Source organism: Pomacea canaliculata, linkage group LG13 (genome assembly GCF_003073045.1).
Source record: "Pomacea canaliculata isolate SZHN2017 linkage group LG13, ASM307304v1, whole genome shotgun sequence".
Classification (NCBI taxonomy): domain Eukaryota; kingdom Metazoa; phylum Mollusca; class Gastropoda; order Architaenioglossa; family Ampullariidae; genus Pomacea; species Pomacea canaliculata.
The window spans coordinates 10,433,940-10,451,721 of NC_037602.1; the positions used below are offsets into that span (position 1 = coordinate 10,433,940).

At 39.1% G+C, this 17,782-nt stretch overlaps 1 protein-coding gene and 1 long non-coding RNA gene across 2 annotated transcripts; both read right to left on the reverse strand.

Annotated features, from left to right (window-relative positions):
* Positions 1–272: 272 nt before the first annotated feature.
* LOC112553838 lies at positions 273–2,333 on the reverse strand. The gene is made up of 3 exons (XR_003097123.1): positions 2,224–2,333; positions 1,310–1,372; positions 273–296 (listed from the first exon to the last, which is right to left on the reverse strand). It is a non-coding gene; the product is annotated as an uncharacterized LOC112553838 (long non-coding RNA).
* Positions 2,334–8,267: 5,934 nt separating this feature from the next.
* On the reverse strand, positions 8,268–15,895 carry LOC112554416. Its single transcript, XM_025222184.1, has 3 exons — positions 15,447–15,895; positions 9,457–9,587; positions 8,268–8,830 (listed from the first exon to the last, which is right to left on the reverse strand). The coding sequence occupies exons 1-3, from the start codon at positions 15,893–15,895 to the stop codon at positions 8,373–8,375; spliced, it is 1,038 nt and encodes a 345-aa protein (XP_025077969.1). The 3' UTR covers positions 8,268–8,372.
* Positions 15,896–17,782: the final 1,887 nt, after the last annotated feature.

A 17,782-nucleotide genomic window follows, 5' to 3' on the forward strand; every position in this document is an offset into this window, starting at 1 on the left:
CTCCGAATGACCCGGCGTAGCTGTCGTTACCGCTCATAGAAAACCCGTGTACTCGGAGCTCCACCCAAACGGGCACTGTTGGTGCGTGGTACCATGATGTTGACTGAGCGAGTTTTCACGAAGCACCACGGCACACACGCGTTTCATGTACGTCTCTGCACGTGTTGACACTTGTACTCGGGCCGTACAGGAGGCCACGTACGTACGTTTTGTTACGTTGCTGGCCACGAAGTCAGTGGTAGACACAGGTAGTTGCTCCAGATCCGGTATGGTGTACCAACTGCCGGCCACATAACCTTTTAGATCACAGAATATGTATACGTTAATGTTGCATTAACGTACTTATATTACTATTGTTTGGTAGACAGCTGCTCAACAAAACTGTTTTAAATACTCTTTGACCTTGGATCCAGGACGTCACACGTTGGAAGCTACAGAAGAGAAAATCCTAATTTACAATATACAGTAATTTATACCCCCCATCACGTAATTCTTGTAAGTACCTGATTTGAGCAACCGTTCAAAGAATTCTCAAGAACTTCATACCACGAGCAATGTAATGCTCACAAGGGTATGTTATCACGATTCATTAGACTATATAACAGCAATCATCTTGTCCATTTTGATACAGTCTAATGTATTATGGGGTGGATGGTTATGCTTTCAGAACTAGGTGATATAAAAGATGTGAGTAATAATAGCTGCTCATGTGAAAAATAAACATACAGCGGCTTATACAGTAAAATCTAATTAAAGTCTTAAATAATTTGCCGAACCAATATTATAAATTAGTTTATATCATGTTAGCTTATATCTGGAAATCCTGTAGGGGGAGATGTAAAGACTTCTTAAGATAAAATCCTCCTTAACAACCTTAATGACCTAACGAATTTTCCGAATTTTCCATGACTTAATATTCGAAGCCTTTCAAACCAGCCAATAACAATAACAAAAATCAATGATTGACAGATACACAAATAGTTGACAATAAATATCTAATCTATCTACCTACTCCGTAAACATATCAAGAGAAAGTCGTTTAGATATATATTTAATTGATGTAAAGTGTAAAAAGAAAAGTATGCAATGCATTGAACAATGAAGATTTATCACTGTTATAACACATGAAAAAACGCATAACTGACAAAATAACTTTGATATGCACATTTGGTGAACTATTATGACTTGTCAATGTTAAATGTCTGTAAGAAAACATCTTATTTTAGTGTAAATTTCAACTACATTTCACTTGTATTATAGTCATATAGAAAAAAAGGTTTTTGTTTCCATCAAGGTAACGTTTCTTTACCTGAATACACAGTCGACTTGGGTGAGGAACACCCCTTGCTTCCCCAACGTGTGTACACGGTACCTGGAACAAAAACAGTGTTTAAGTGTAAGCAGCGTGGTTGTCTTCTCTACCTGTTGGTTAGTGGAATCGTTAAGTATGATGCTTGCATATTCAATACCCACATAGTAATGTAATGTTAGCACATTTAATACCCAGATAGTATTCCTTCGTATGTATAATGTCTCTACAGGTACAATGTACAATAGTTTATGCCCATAAAAGCAGATGGTGAAACTGTTTACTTTCAATAGCATCCCTTTCCTTGTTGTGAATAGCATGAGAAGAGTATAACGGAGGCTAGACTGATCTTTTATGCAAGTGTTACAACAAAAAGACTGTAGGATTGTGCAACATTCAATCACAAAAGAAAAAGTATTTTCACTTTTGTTTGTCATTTTCCATGTGACAATGTATGTAAGGAATATATGTGAATTGATTAGGATTGGGAATAAATGTTGGTGCTGTAGTTTATAGTTTTAATTGCCTTCAGAGGCAGTGATATAAGTGAATACAACAATGATAAAACACAAGTAAAGGTCAACTACAAAAATGAGATCATAGGACGTGGCCCTGCCCATATTTTTAGCGATGATAATGTGGCCCTACTCTTTTAGAAAGCTATGTACGGTATCTAACATCTACCCCTTCTATGAAGCTTAAGACCAGAGTAAAATTTACTATTTTGTTTTGTTAAAAAAACAAACAAAAAAAAAAACAAACAAAAAAAAAACGAGTAAGAAACTACAATGTGACACAATAGATTACAGCTTATATTGACAGTAGATGTCCGCATAAGCTTTTCTGAGATGAATAATCGACATACATCTGATGCATGTGACTAAGCACGTGTAGCTGTGTAACCTTCTACTTACCTGCCGCAGTCAAAGCTGGCAGAAGCGAGGCGCACAGAAGGATGCTGAGGACAAGTGTCATGGCTGCCGTCAGGTTCTGAGTCAGTCGATGACGATACAGATACAGACGTGGACCTGCTTGTACTTATATAGTCAATTTTCTAAAGACAGAGCACAATGAAAACAACATCTGTGGTCTCGCATCACAGGTAATAAATATTTTGCCCATGAAAGCGAAAAATCTATCTGTGGTTTCATATTTGTGATAACATTAAACCTGTCAGTTATATCATTAATAAAATCTTTCATCCTTGTATAGTGTGTGGCAGATGTGAATAGGACTGGTCAGCAAAACGAGATCGCCAGCAGTGTATTCCACAATGTTCGTTTTTAAAGTCATTAATCACTGCAGGTAAAAAATTAGCACATTCCCTCCCAACCTAACATTTTTATCACTTTGCTATTACCATCCTACAAGTCTGCATTAACGACGTCAAAGACAAGATGGTAACAAACAAACTTAAACTCAGTAATGAGAAAACTATTCATTTATTAATTGTTATAATAGCTGTGTGATGTGATTTTAAAACCCCACTGGCCGATCGTTTGTTGTGTGTTGAAGGAGAAGAACGCGTAGAAATATCGCAAGCCCCACTGATGAAGTTGTGACAAAGCACACACTAAGCATTTTTTCAGTCGTTTCTGCGTTTGCGGTTTTCGAAGCTGAACGACGGATGATAATTGCGACGCCAGACACCAGCCGGAATCGACATGTGATCCTTGTGGAGCAGCGGCCGGTAGACTTCTCACATGTTACTGACCAGTAAATCATTTTATGCTTCGTTCTGTTCCCTTCAAAATCTGACAGAACAATTAAACACACACTGCTGTATGAAAGTAAAACGACCTCCCACAGACTGCACTCCAACATACACAAACAGGGCGGGGAGGAGGGGGATGGCAGTTAGGTGGCGGCATCCTTTGCACAAAAACTTGGGAGGGGGGGGGGGCTATGTTGTGACGTCATCATGAAGTGCTGTGGCGACTGTGCTCACATCGTTACAGCTTACTTGTGGTCGACAGTTATTGTAAGAACTTGCTGTGTGAAGAAGTCAAAATAATGCAGACAATATTTAAATCACAGTATGCAATAAGGAAAAAAAGGGTGAAGAAACACGGTAAGAAGAGAGATGGTGAGAGAGAGGAAGAGGATAAGAGAGAAAGAACGAATAAATGGAGAGAAAGGACATTAATTCCTGAAGAAAGGAAGAGGATTAGATTTGTGGCAATGGTGTTTTCCAAAATATGCATCGAACATCTGTTCTTCTGTCTAATTTCATGAAACAGCGAATACAGAGATAGAGAGTTCTGTCCCTTCTCTTAACAGGCTGAGCGGATCGCCTGCCCTTGATATTGGTCATGTTTTGTTGTCGTGCTTCGATTTGGATAAAAGTGTTGGACCTTCATGTTTACATGTGCTTCTGCTGCGCTTTCTTCCTCTTCTCGTTTGCAACAGGACTGTATATAGTGGATATAATGTTATTCTGAAGTGTAAAAGTGTTTGGGTCTGTTGGCTGGATTCCATTCCGTTGTGCGTCACTCACTTCGCCATCGACTTTGAGCTGCTAAGTAGTAGAACTCTCTTCCACATCACATTCGCTACTCCGACTCCAAGGCTACATTCACACGCTCTCGGAAAACATATCTGTTTATAAAGTACTATCCCTGATATACTATTCTTAACTCCCTGATTATACTGTCTGTCATGTTAGCCATCTTGTAACGGCTCAACCTTACACTATTTAGAGTATCTACATTCCTTCATACCTCATCCATTGCTTTATGTTCAACTCTTGTACCTCATCTTTATGTTGTTCAGTGTGTCTATATGTACCTCACTGTCCACTGTCTGCTATCTTTCATTCATCATTATTGGTCTGCGCAGAGAGGTCAATCTATCTTGGTGGTAATGCTGCGCGTTATAAGTTCACAATAATAATAATAATAACAACAACAGCAACAAATCATAATTCTCACTGAAGAATATTTCTTGTGGTAGTAAGATGTCCTGCTTATCGCATTGCAAAATCATTTTCATATTTGAAATCAGGATAGTAAATTGCAGAAAACCTCAAATATGCGTCAAAATAGTTGACATCACTACACCCTACTGTGGATTGCAGAATTTTACTGCCTGCCCGGGTCCTTATTAAGTCTTTTTCTTTTGTTCTTGTAGCAAGCGCTCCAACAGCCGGCATGAACACTTAATTAATCACTCAGCCAGAGGCGGGACACGTCGTTCCAATCAAACCACTACAAAGACGAAAAGAACGATACAAACAGCAACTTGATTCACACGCAGAAAAAAAGCGGGAAAAAATGCAGATTTACACATACACACACAAAGAGAAAAACCACCCTATGTAAGAATTTAGGATTAAACCCTTCGTCCGAATAAAAACAATTAAAAACCGGTATCAGGGAGAGAACAAATAAACACTTGGTGCACACTGTGTCACAGCGCTCTGAGTAGTCGCCCCTGAGGTCTTCAAACCTAACTTTACATTTGGAAGAAGAGTCCATACTTTGTGTGCAATGTCTCACTCGCTCCCTCAGAAAAGAGATGGACACAAAGAATCACCGCATGCAGGAGCTTCAAAGTCAGTCTCTGCGTGTCCTTCATTTGCCTACAAAAATAAAATAGAGGCGTGGATAGACCCATAGACAGACATAGCTAAATTGTTAGCTAGGAAAATACTTTTTCCGTACTTAGTTTAAAAAGTATGAAAAAGTGTAAAAAGGAATATTTATACAGTTTTATATACATTTTACTCTATAGTTTTACCTCCTATATTGCGCAGAAATATTGGTAACAAGTGCAGTAATATATGATAATGAATGGCTACATCGTTATCAGACACTGTGGAAAAGTTGAGTGCACAGAAGTTGTCTCAAGACCTTGAGCTTCAGAAAGACAAGTTCGACATCTCTAGTCTGGAGAACAAGGTGGAGGAAGCGGAGAGTGAGATCCAGACACTAAAGGCCACAGTTGAGGCATACAAAGGTGATGTCAACAACTAAAATATTCCATTAACGCCTCCATGAATGGGAAGATAAATTGCTATATTTGCAGAAAGGAAAAGAATGTAAATTTCCACAGAAAGAAAAAATCGGAGAAGCAAGTTTTGAAACATGTTAGCGGGTAAAAACATCTATTTGTTAGTCAGAAACATATAAACATTACAAGAACTATTCAAATGAATTTTAGCTTCACAAATATAATATGATAAATCATTTTGCAATCTGAAGTTTTTCCTTTTATTTTCAGGTGAGATAGAAAGGGGAGTCAAGGAGCTTGCAGAAAGAACTAGAGAGATCGAGCGTCTTCATCAGGAGGTGACTCGCAAAGAAGACGAAATTCTGCGGCACATGACGGAGGCTGAAATAGCCAGGAGTAGGTGTTCATCAGCAGCTTTCACAGATGGTGTTTGTGTTTTAAAGAAACATGCTCGTTTTAATGCAGTGTGCAAGCAAAGTAAACACGTGTTTTCTTAATATCTTACTATGATATTATTATAATCAACCAGTTCATTATGCAAGCATCGTAGACATTATAATACCATCGGTATTAAGATCGTATATCAATATATATATATAAAATATACAAAATGAAATAGTTAACAGAAAGGTCTGTCCACTTAATAACTCCATGCTCTACATGTTTGATAATCTTACACTATATTTATACTGTATTTCTAATGTTGTTGACATGTTTCAGAAGATCTCCAGAGGGCAAAAGATAATCATAGGTAAGCGCTGACTACACGATAGTGTCTTGTTTATATGAATTGTAAAGGGTTCTTTCAAGAATATCATGATCTGTTAAATAGACATTAGAATGAATTAGTCTTTCACGTAGTTTTTGAGTTAGTGTGCTTTTTTTTTCGACCGGTGCCTGGCCTTAAGGCAAAGCACCAGAGGCCTCTACGCCCACGAAGCTGTAGGACTATTTGTTAAACATTTCACTTAACATTCTTGTAACTATTTTTAAAATGGTTTTCGGGTTAGTCACTGAAAATAAATGTATTTTAATTTTGTGTATTTTTATATTCAGAAATCCAAACAAAACGTTTTAATAAGGAAGAATAGAAGGTAAGCAGAGGGAATACCTAGATGAGTAATACCAGAAAAGTAAAGCAAACAGACTTTGGAGAGAGTCTGAGGAGAAGAAGCAAAAATAATAATAAAGAAAATCTACGCAGTGGCCCAACGATCCTTGAGGAGTGACAAGGAATAAACTAAACTAAACGCTTACGTGTCAGAATCTTAAGAGGTAAAACAAATTCTGAATTAAGTCTTTTACTTTGATTAAAGATTGTATATTTGCTCGAGGTTACATAGCTGCTGCAATGTGCAATAAAGCTGTTACATCATCACATTGGTCCATTTTTAATATCAACTTTAGTCCTTACTTTTATTTGTGTCATATTTTACGTGACTCATTCATGTCACGAGAAAGAGAATTTCACTTAAGATCAATTTTTATTTAATTTTGTATTTACATCAAAACAGGTACTTTAACATTCGTACTCGAGGGTGGAATGAAACCCAATTTTGTTACTAAAGAGACTCGTTACTTGTTACTAAAGTTGTTTTGTAACTATTCATTTATCAATTGTTATAATAATATTTTTTTTATTAAAAAAAAAACAACACGGATACATCGTTGCATGTGTATTGAAGGGAAAATATCTTAGAAATATTGCAAGTGTGAGTGGTGTGTGACGGCGCACTTATTAAATTATTTTGTGCAGTCGTTTTTCCGTTTGCGGCTTTGGAAGCGACACCTGGCACCAGTCGGAGCCGTTGTGATGTTTGTGGAGGGACGGCCGTAGACTTTTCACTTGTTTTGACCAGTAAACAGTGTTCATCAGAACTTTGTGCTTCGCTGTTTTCAATTCTAAACTCTGCATAGCACTTACACAGGTACCACAGTAGGAAAGTAAAACGATCTCCGCCATAATTCACCGCACCACACACAAACAGGAGACCCATAGGACGAGTGGAGGAGAGATGACAGTCAGGCGCCGCCATTTGTTTGCAGACAATCTTGGAGCGGGTCTACGTCACTTGTGACACCGCTACAGCTTACTTGCTACACAACATGGCTGAGAGACAGGGAGAGAGAAAGGATGAATGATAGGAGAGCAAAGGTAGGAAGGGAGAGATAGAATGGAAATGGATGAAAGAATGAACGAATAAAATGAGGGACAAAAGAAGAAGTAAAGAAAAGAGAGAAAGAGTTAGAAAAGGTTAGATGATTGCATGGAGCGGGAGAAACAGAAAAATCAAATAAGACAAAAAAAAAAAAAAAAAAAGAAAAAAGAAAAGAAAAAGGAAGAAAGGGTTTATTGCCATGATGTGTTCCTGCTGAACATTTTCATCAATCATTAAACATCTGTCATCTTATTTTACATAACAGTAAGCACACACACGCGCGCGCATGCACACAATTGAAAACAATTAAAATGTCTGGGAATAAATGGTTATATTTGTAGAAAGTAGGAGAAAGGAATTTTCCACAGCCTTTACTAAGAGAAGCAAATGTTGAAATATTGCAGCAGACTAAACAGTCTAATTGTTTTACATAACAAATAAATATTACAAGACCTTTCCTTTGCTTTGTAATGAAGAAAAATTTAATAATCTTCTCATACCCGTATTTTTAAGGCGGCCCGGTGGCGCAACGGTTAGCGCTGTTAGCGCCTGTCACCAATACAGTGAAGGTTGGCTGCCCTGAGTTCATTTCTCGTCTCGGGCACGCTGTTCTTTCTCTGCACGTGCCATCTGTTTACAGGGCTGGCCGCCCTCCGCCAAGGACGGTCCCAAGCCCGGCTGAAAAAGGAGGAGGGTTGGGCGTGGGGCCAGCACCCCCACCCCGTAAAAAACAAATCCTTGCTACCGAAACATCGACAACAGTTAAGACTGTAGTCGATGGCCTATGCCCCAGGAGGGGCGGAAGGGCATAAAAAAAAAAAAACCCCGTATTTTTACAAAACCTCACAAAGAAAAGCAAAGTTATAATTAATCTTTGATCGGATCGGATCATAGGAGGAGAAGGCATTGTAGAGACCTTCTTGTTGGATACAGATGAAAATATTAATGGTCTCTCACTTGGTGCAAACAACGCATTGCAGGATGTTGTTGTTCACGTAGGGAGGACAGGGTAGACTGCCACAGACGCCAGCCACGTAGTACATCAGCCTGCCGTTGTTGTTAGCGCCTGAGCCGACGCGACCTTCCAATTTGCTGTCCACACAGATGTACTCCGATGACCCGGCGTGTCCGTCGTATCCGCTCATGAGTAAACCCGTGTACTCGGTGGTCCACCCAGTCGGACACTTGTTGGTGCCGGGTACCATGATGTTGGCTGTACGGTTTTTCACGAAGCACACGGCACACAGCGCGTCATAGTCGTTCTCTGCACGGTTCGTCACTTCGTACTCGGCGCCGTACAGGTTGGCCACGGAGCCAGGTTTCGCTATGGTACTGGCTACGGGATTGGGTGGTAGACACAGGAAGTTGGCTCCAGATCCAAACTTAGTGTACAAACTGCCGGCCACGTACCCTTTTAGAATACAGAATGTTTCTACATTAACGTAGGTTTATTTACTATGGTTTGGTAGACAGCACCTCAACAAAACTGAGATTATCGTTTTATATACTGTTCGTCTTTGGATCGAGGACGTTGAGAAGCTAAAGCTCACAATGTAACACACTCCCAAGGGTATGTTAATCACGATTCATAGATTATATCACAGCAATCATCTTTGTCCAGTTTATACAGTTTAATAATGTACTGTGGGAGGAATGATTGCACTTTTACAACTAGAGTACACAAAAAACGTCAGAAATAATAACTGTTCATGTTAAGATGTATAACCATACAGAGATTTACATACCATGTAAACCACTTTTTAAAAAAATGGAAAGAATTAATGTCAGGGACGGGTTCAATTCACAATTTCACACACCACTCGAACTCACTGTATTCACACGTCCCCACACGTGTTCTTTCGCTCACAAATCACATAGATTTCACGTGGGCAACGAAATTTTTATAATTCACCATTAAGCGTTAAACACACACGTTACTGCGAGCTATATACATTCTGAATGTCTTTCACGCGGCGGCATTTAAATCAAATTGGACGATTGTTTTTTGAATAGTTCTCTAAATTCCTAGTTACTCACACCGCACTGCCTGGAGTAATCGCCTGAGAAATGAAAAAAAAAAAAAACTTCTTGGTAAAATCCTCCCTTTCCCGGTCCAGAAATTAAAAGTGCAGTCTCGGCCACTCCTGGCTGATATCCACGAATAAAATCTTTTGGGAACAACTCACAAGTTCCAGTTATTATAGTGGTAGGTGCTGTCTAGGCAGACACGTGCTGACGACCACGAATAAATTCTTTTGGGAACAACACACAAGTTCCAAAGCGAACAATCCACACACTCTGTCCGCCTCTATTCCCTTCTCTCAGTCGTCTGCTCTCTTCCAAAATCTTTTCTCTCTACGTACAATCTTAAATTGCGTCATTATATGACGTCGGGTTCTGACGCGAAACCATGACGCAGCAAACACACTCACACACAGGTAAGGGCAATAATCCCTGCCTACCTATTCCTAACATATAAGCTGATATTGATATTATCAAAATATTTTACAAACATATTAGCTTATATAAAACATTAGTTTTTAGATTTCGTTAGACCTTTCTTCAGAAACTACACAACGACTTTTATGTTTTAAGGAATTGGCAGAGTTTTCAAGAAATAATAATAAAAACAATGATCAAACGACACACAAGTAACCGACAATGGAAATCGCCAATCTATCTACCTACTTCGTAAACATGTCCATGATGTCCAGTACCGTGGAAATATTATATTTAATTCGTGTAAAAATGTAAAATAAAAGTATGCGATGTGTTTAACAAATAGAAAGATAATCATTAATATTACAACACCACGTCTTTGTACTTTTCTGTATCATGCCACATAATCAGCAAAAAAACTTTTATAGAAACATCTTGTCGAAATATTAGGAGTTGTCAATCTTAAGAATCTTAGTAAAAAAAAAATCATCTTATTTTACTGCAATTTCAGTTAAGTTAATAAGCAGTATAACTAAGAAAAATTTTATGTTTGCATCAGCGCAGTGTTTCTTTACCTGAATACACAGTCGCTGCTGTAGAAGCACACCCCTTGTTTCCCCAACGTGTGTAAACGGTACCTGGAACAAAAACAGTCTTTAAGTGTTAGCCACGTGATTGTCTTCTCTACCGGTTAATTAGTGGAATCGTTAAATGCGATGTTATCCTTTGCAATACCCACATAGTATTAGTAAGCATAATGTCTCTACAGGTACGATGTAACTCGGTGATATAAGGACACAGTGTGTGGAATGTACGAAATAGGACGTCTCTTATTTTCATCCCTTATCTGAGCTCTTGGTGACTTAGAGTCAATGTCTACAACAATAAACCTAGTACTTCTGTTCTCTAATGTCAAATCAGTCAGTTTGTTGGTAAGTTTGTCAGACATATCCTTTAGTTCCTCTTCTTATAGCTGGGGCTAGAATAAAAGTGTTGCAACAAAAGGACTGTGGGACTATGCAACCTTCAATCACAAAAGAAACGTATTTTCTCTTTTAATTGTCTTTCTTTCCCCGTAAGAATTATCCACGGGAAACCTAAGGTTTTCTTTGTATTTACCTTCAGCTGCAATGACTTAGGTGATTTAAATTAAACCCAAGTAAAAGTCAAATACAAAATGTTCTACTAAAAGGTTTCCGTTTATGACGAATATATGAATCTTTCACGAAACACACATACCATAGGACGTGGCCCTTCCAGGTTTTTTTAAGCACACACAATTATCCCAACCTTTTTAAACAGACACGGTATCTAACACCATCCTTCACTGAAGATTGAGACCTTTAAGATTTTTGTCTCTCAAAACTATCAAGAAACTACAGTCGGACATCATAGATCACAGCTTTGTTTACAGACGTGCACATAAGCTTTTCTGAGATGAATAATCGACATACATCTGATGCAAATAACTAAGCACGTGTACCTGTGTGCATCTTCTACTTACCTTCCGCAGTCAAAGCTGGCAGAAGCGAGGCGCACACAAGGATGCTGAGGACAAGTGTCATGGCTGCCGTCAGGTACTGAATCAGTGGATGAAGATACAGATACAGACATGGACCTGCTTGTACTTATATAGTCAACTGTCTAAAGAGAGATCACAATGAAAACATCTGTTGTTTTGCATCAAAGGTAATAAATAGTTTCCCTCGAAAGCGAACAATTGTGATATCATCAAACCTGTCAGTTATATCATTAATCGCATCATTTGTTCTTGTGTAATATACGGCAGATGTCGGTAGGAGTGGTCAGCAAAACAAAATCTCCAGCAGAGTATTCCCCAATGTTTCATTTTTCAAAGCCTTTAATAAGGCCTGATGATGACAAGAATTACGAGTCACAGAGTTGAACATGTTTTTGGCTACGACAACAAGGCTATTAAACAGATCACCTTTATGGTTATGCCTTAAGTTTGTAGTCACTTATCTAATACCTTAAAACAAAACACGAACGCATAAAATGAAAAACAGAAAGAACTAAAACTAAGGTAGGAAATCACTTTGTAATAAGAGTGACATTTTAAAAAGTAGGCAAAAAAGTTTCGATTCTCTGAAAAATCATTTTCGTGAATGTTATCACCATCCTTGGTGACCTTCCATGCGGTGGTTTGACAAAAGATTTTAACCCTTCATTTATTAATTGTTATAAGAACATATTCTTGTGATTTTAAAACCCACTGGCAGATCATTTGTTGTGTGTTGAAGGAGAGAATGCGTAGAAATCTTGGAAGCCTACGTGGTGAAGTTGTGACAACGCTCACGTGACGGATTTTTTCCAGGTCGCTTTTGCGTTTGCGGTTTTCGAAGCTGAAAGATGGGTGATAATTGGGACACCAGGCATCAGCCGGAAACCACATGTGATCCTTGTGAAGTGAAGGCCGATAAACATTTCACCTGTTAGTGAACAGTAAATCATTTTATGATTCGTTGTTTTCCAATGAAACACACAGAGCAGTATGGTTGGTGATGGTGGTGGTAGTGGTGGTGGTGGATCGACTGCCATCAGGCAGCGGCATTTTTTTTTTTGCTACATGACAGGGCTAAAGTAATGTTTTACGTGGTCACAAAAACCCTGACATCATTCAGACACAGTGGGCAATACTTTCTAACCACACTTACATATTATTTTTAGTATACCTATACTAAAGGTACATTACTGTTCTGTACACTACCTGTTGCCAACGGGAATTCGTGATGCCGGATCTGACTTCATGAAAAATGTTCAGAGAGAGCTACCTGTCCTAAACTACATTTCTGTTTATCCTGGAAGCCATTCATTAGGGCCCTTGTCCATAGACAAAGGGAGAGAAAAACGGAAGGACAGAGAGTGAGAAGAAGCTGGGAAAGTAAGAAGAGAGATTGAGGGAAAGAGAAATTGAATTAAATTATTTATTTTAATACGACTTTAGTCCTTTTTAAGGGAACTGGGGGATATAAATAGTACTCAATACAACATAAAAGAATTCAACGGAATAAGGTACACGAACTAACTGTATTTAAATAGTCAACTATTAATTGATTCTCGCCCTTCGAATTCCTCATGAATGTAATTTGCAATGTAATTAGTAACTATATATTTTCTAGTAGCAGGTATAAACAGAAAGCAGATAGATATTGGTTAACATTTTAGGTATATATTTCTTTGTCAATACACTATATCTTCCACATGAAAACACAAAAAGGAACGGAATAACAAGAACAAGAGCCGAGAGTCACATGATATTGCAAAAGAAAGGGTGTGAAAAAGGACTGGCATTATGGGAAAGGTTGTTAGGAGTAATGTTTACGAAAGACGTGAGTTTTCAGCACTCGGTAAAGGATTCAATGGGGGGTAGGTGGCGGATATGGAAAGGGAGAGAGATCCTTTGTTTTGCTGCACAATAGCAAACAAATCATGTGGCCATTTAATGTTGTCGTTTTAGTGACAGGAAGAGTAAGGAGACGGTCATCAGAAGAGGAGTAGAAATGTCTAGCTGGGATGTAAGGGAAGAGCAGTTCAGAGAAATAATCAGGGCAAGTGCCAGCAAAGAAATGAAAACACAACACGGACAGTTTGTACTGGATGCCAGAGCGGGTGGGAAGCCATGGTAGACGGTACACGGACGTTTCGCCGCCGGACGTTTCGGAGTCGGACGTTTTGCCGCCGGACGTTTTGGCGCGGGGCACTTCATTTCGGCATTTCTAGCGGGACCTTTAGCCGAAGTCAAGTGTGTGACGCCCCTTAGCTCACACATTTCTCTCGCCATTGTATCAATGTATCAGTGAACTCTCTCTCACTATCCCTCCTCATGTGAACCGTTGGCTCACACATTTCTCTCGCCATTGTATCAATGTTTTTTCTCAAAGCTGTTGCGCATAATCTGTGACAATCAAAGTGAACTGTCTGTGAAGTCTGTGTGTAAAATTTGTTTGAAATAAAGAATTATTGTGTAATCTAGTAGTTACTTTCATTCTTTGAGAAGTAAGTAAGCTCTCTCTCTCTCTCCCTGACATAATGCGGCGAAACGCCGGTCGGCAAAACGTCCGACTCCGAAACGTCCGTCGGCAAAACGTCCGCACACGTGGTAGACAACGAAGGAGAGAGGTGCAGCAGAGTTCTGTACTTTCTGGAGTTTGTGAAGAAGGTATACAGGGATACAGCAAGCAAGGTGTTGCAGTAATCATGTCTGGATAAAACCAACACACAGAGAAGATGTTGGTAGCGCGCGTAGACAGAATGAGGCTGATGACGCTGATCTTACGTAGCTCATAATAGACAGACTGCCAGACAGCTGTGACTTGTTTATCACAAAAGACAGACAGACAGCTGTCACTAGTTTAGCAAGTGTCGTGTCTGCAGTGACAATGAATCCCAGATTGCAGATGGAGGATGTAAGGGTGATGTTGGGTTTGTCCAACTTGATGTGACTGTGAACGAGGAAGGAAGATGAATTTCTTCTTCTTGAACATAGAAAGTTTATTTTTTATCATCGTTGAGATTAAGTTTGTTTGCCACCATCCACATAATATAGTGGAAAGCAATATATTTAATGGTAAGTTCAGTTCTGCATTATCCACTTAAAAATTCGAATATTAGGGCTATGATCTACTTGTTTGGTACTCTTAGACTCTATATTATATTTTTTTATGTTGCTGACTTCTAGAAGGCCCTTAATTTTGTGTATTTAAAAAGAGACGCTTTTATCTGCTGTTTTAGTTGCAGAAATCGGAGCAAACCTTCTTCAATAAAGAAGAACAGAGTGTAAGAGGAAGGCATATATGGAAGTCTAACACTAGAAGACAAGTAAATTAAACAAGCTTTGGAGAGTTTTGAGGAGAAGAGAAAAAAAATTAGAAACATCAGAGGTAATAATCATTTTTCAATGAAAGAGAGAAATCAATCTGTGGTTTAATATTTGTGATAACATTAAACCTGTCAGTTATACCAGTGATCAAATCTTTCATCCCTGTATGGTGTGTGGCAGATGTCAGAAGGAGTGGTCAGTAAATTTATTTAATCACCGCAGATTAAAAGTAGGGCATTCCCGTTTCACACCCAACCCTACTTTTATCTGATCTGTGCTGAAAATTTTGCACGTGAGAACGGAAAAGCTTAATTTTCAATGATTCCAGGGAATAATAACTATAGTGTGGTGAGTTTTACAGTAAACACACTTGCACACGCGCGCACACACACACACACAAACACTTGAAAACAATCAAAATAAATTGTTTTATTTGTAGAGATCAGGAAAAAGTGAATTTCCACAGCCTTTATTGTGAGAAGCACATGTTGAAACATGGCAGGAAGCTAAAACTTCTAATAGTTTTACAGAAACCAATAAACATTACAAGACCTTTCCTGTGCTTTCTAATGCAGAAAACGTTAACAATCATCTCAAAGCTGTATTTTTGCCTAACCTCAGAAAGAAACGCAAAGCAAATCAAAGAAAAATTAAAATTAACCTTTGGTCTGATCCGATCATATTGGAGAAGAAAGCATTTTAGAGACTTTCTTATTGGATTGCTCAGATAAATCAAATAGTCTCTCACTTGGAGCAAACAACGCATTGCAGGATGTTGTTGTTCTGGTAAGGAGGACAGGGTAGACTGCCACAGAAGCTAGCCACCAGTAACAGCAGCCTGCCGTCCCGGTCAGCATTTGAGTCGATGCGGCCTTCCAGTTTGCTGTCCACACAGATGAACTCCGATGACCCGGCGTGTCCGTTGTTTCCGGTCATGAGTAAACCCGTGTACTCGGTGGTCCACCCAGACGGACAGCTGTTTGTGCCGGGTATCATGATGTTGGATGAGCGGTTTTTCACGAAACACACGGCACACAGCGCATCTTGGTTGTTCTCTAACCGGTTCGAGACTTCGTATTCGGCGCCGCCAAGGTGAGAATAGGAGGCAGGTTTCGCTATGGTACCGCCAGCTGGATTGGGTGGTAGACACAGGTAGTTGGCTCCAGATCCGGGATCGGTGTACCAACTGCCTCCCATATAGCCTTTTAGATTACAGAATATTTACACATTACTGTAACATTAACGTAGGTTTATTTACTATTGTTTGGTAGACAACACCTCAACAAAACTGAGAGTATCGTTTTACATACTCTTCGTCTTTGGATGGAGGACGCCACAGGTAAGGAAGCTACAGAAGCCGATTACTAACATTTACAAACATTTAGCGTTTGTAATAGCTCACAATGTAAACTTTTATATAATCATCTTGTCGAGCTAATAATTCTTGACAATGTCTAATAACCGTCTTATGTTAGTGCAATATCAGTTATGTTAATAAGCAGTATAAGTAAAAGTTTTTTCATGTTTGAATCATTGCAGTGTTTGTTTACCTGAATACACCGTGATTTCTGATGAAGAACACTCTCTGCTTCCCCAGTGTGTGTAAGCTGTACCTGGAACACAAACAGTGTTTAAGTGTTAGCAGCGGGATTGTCTTCTCTACCTGTTGGTTAGTGGAATCGTTAAATGCGATGTTAGCATATGCAACACCCACATAACCAACGAGATTTTCAACTTGCATTAACAATAATAAAGTTAAGTAACACTTAACAACATCTGGTAAAACGTTGCTTCCCCACTAAAGTATTGGAACCTCGTACGTGGTCTAACAGACGTCTGACCACGTGTCGATGTGCTTCCCCTTATAACGTCTGCCCTGTGTATGATCATGACTTTCAGTATTCTGTGCTCGTGCTTAGGACGGGGCCCTGCCAGGTTTTTTTTTTTTTTAGCCAAGGTAATTTTCCCTAACTTTTTAAACAACACGGTATCTAACACCATCCTTTACTGAAGACTGAGACCTTTAAGATTTTTGTCTCTCAAAAACTATCAAGAAACTACAGTCGGACACCATACATCACAGTTTCAGTTGACAGATAGATGTCCACATAAGCTTTTCTGAGATGAATAATCGACATACACCTGATGCATGTGACTAAGCACGTGTACCTGTGTAACCTTCTACTTACCAGCCGCAGTCAAAGCTGGCAGAAGCGAGGCGCACAGAAGGATGCTGAGGACAAGTGTCATGGCTGCCGTCAGGTTCTGAGTCAGTGGATGACGATACAGATACAGACATGGACCTGCTGGTACTTATATAGTCAATTTTCTAAAGACAAGAGTACGATGAAAATCACATCTGTTGTTTTGAATCAGAGGTAATAAGTATTTTCCTTTGAAAGCGAAAAATCAATCTGTGTTTTAATATTTGTGATAACATTAAACCTGTCAGTTATACCATTGATCAAATCTTTCGCCCTTCTATGGTGTGTGGCAGATGTGTTTAATACTGGTCAGTAAAACGAAATCTTCAGCAGTATATTCCCAATGCTCCTTTTCTAAAGCCTTTAATCGCCGCAGATTAAAAGTATTGCATTCCCGTTTCACACCCAACTCTACTCTTTTATCATTCCTGACACAAGGCAGCCGACCGACCGACGATTTTAGCTAACCTGTGTTGAAAATTGTGCACTGGAGAACGCAACAACTGAATTTTCAATGATTCCAGAGAATAATAGCTATAGTGTGGTGAGTTAACCAGTTGTTAAAAAAAAAAAAAAACGAAATCCCTGGCAGTTGTCCTGAACAGTGACATTCCACACAAATCCTTATTTATAATGTGAAAAACAACCTGTGAAAATATTTGTGGTTATCAGGTATGGCTGTTCAAGACCTCGCGTTAATGGTGGCGAGCTGTTCATCTCTTCATTAAGGTCGTTAACATTATTGGGACCAATCGTGCAATGATGATATCAAGTAATCTTGCTTGTGTCAAATCTTGGGTTGCAGTACAAAATCATAATCACAGTCTTTGTATGTCGGCTTTTAAGGTCGATGATGTGTACCTGATGATGAATGGGCAAC

What these genes read in the sequence shown, in the direction of transcription:
- LOC112554416 (XM_025222184.1), bottom strand. Translation starts at nt 15,895, where the DNA reads ATGGGAGGCAGTTGGTACACCGATCCCGGATCTGGAGCCAACTACCTG. An exon ending in CAATGCGTTGTTTGCTCCAA is followed by an intron (nt 9,588 to 15,446) that starts GTGAGAGACTAT and finishes TGTTCCCAAAAG; the next exon opens with ATTTTATTCGTGGATATCAG. An exon ending in ATTACTCCAGGCAGTGCGGT is followed by an intron (nt 8,831 to 9,456) that starts GTGAGTAACTAG and finishes GTATTCTAAAAG; the next exon opens with GGTACGTGGCCGGCAGTTTG.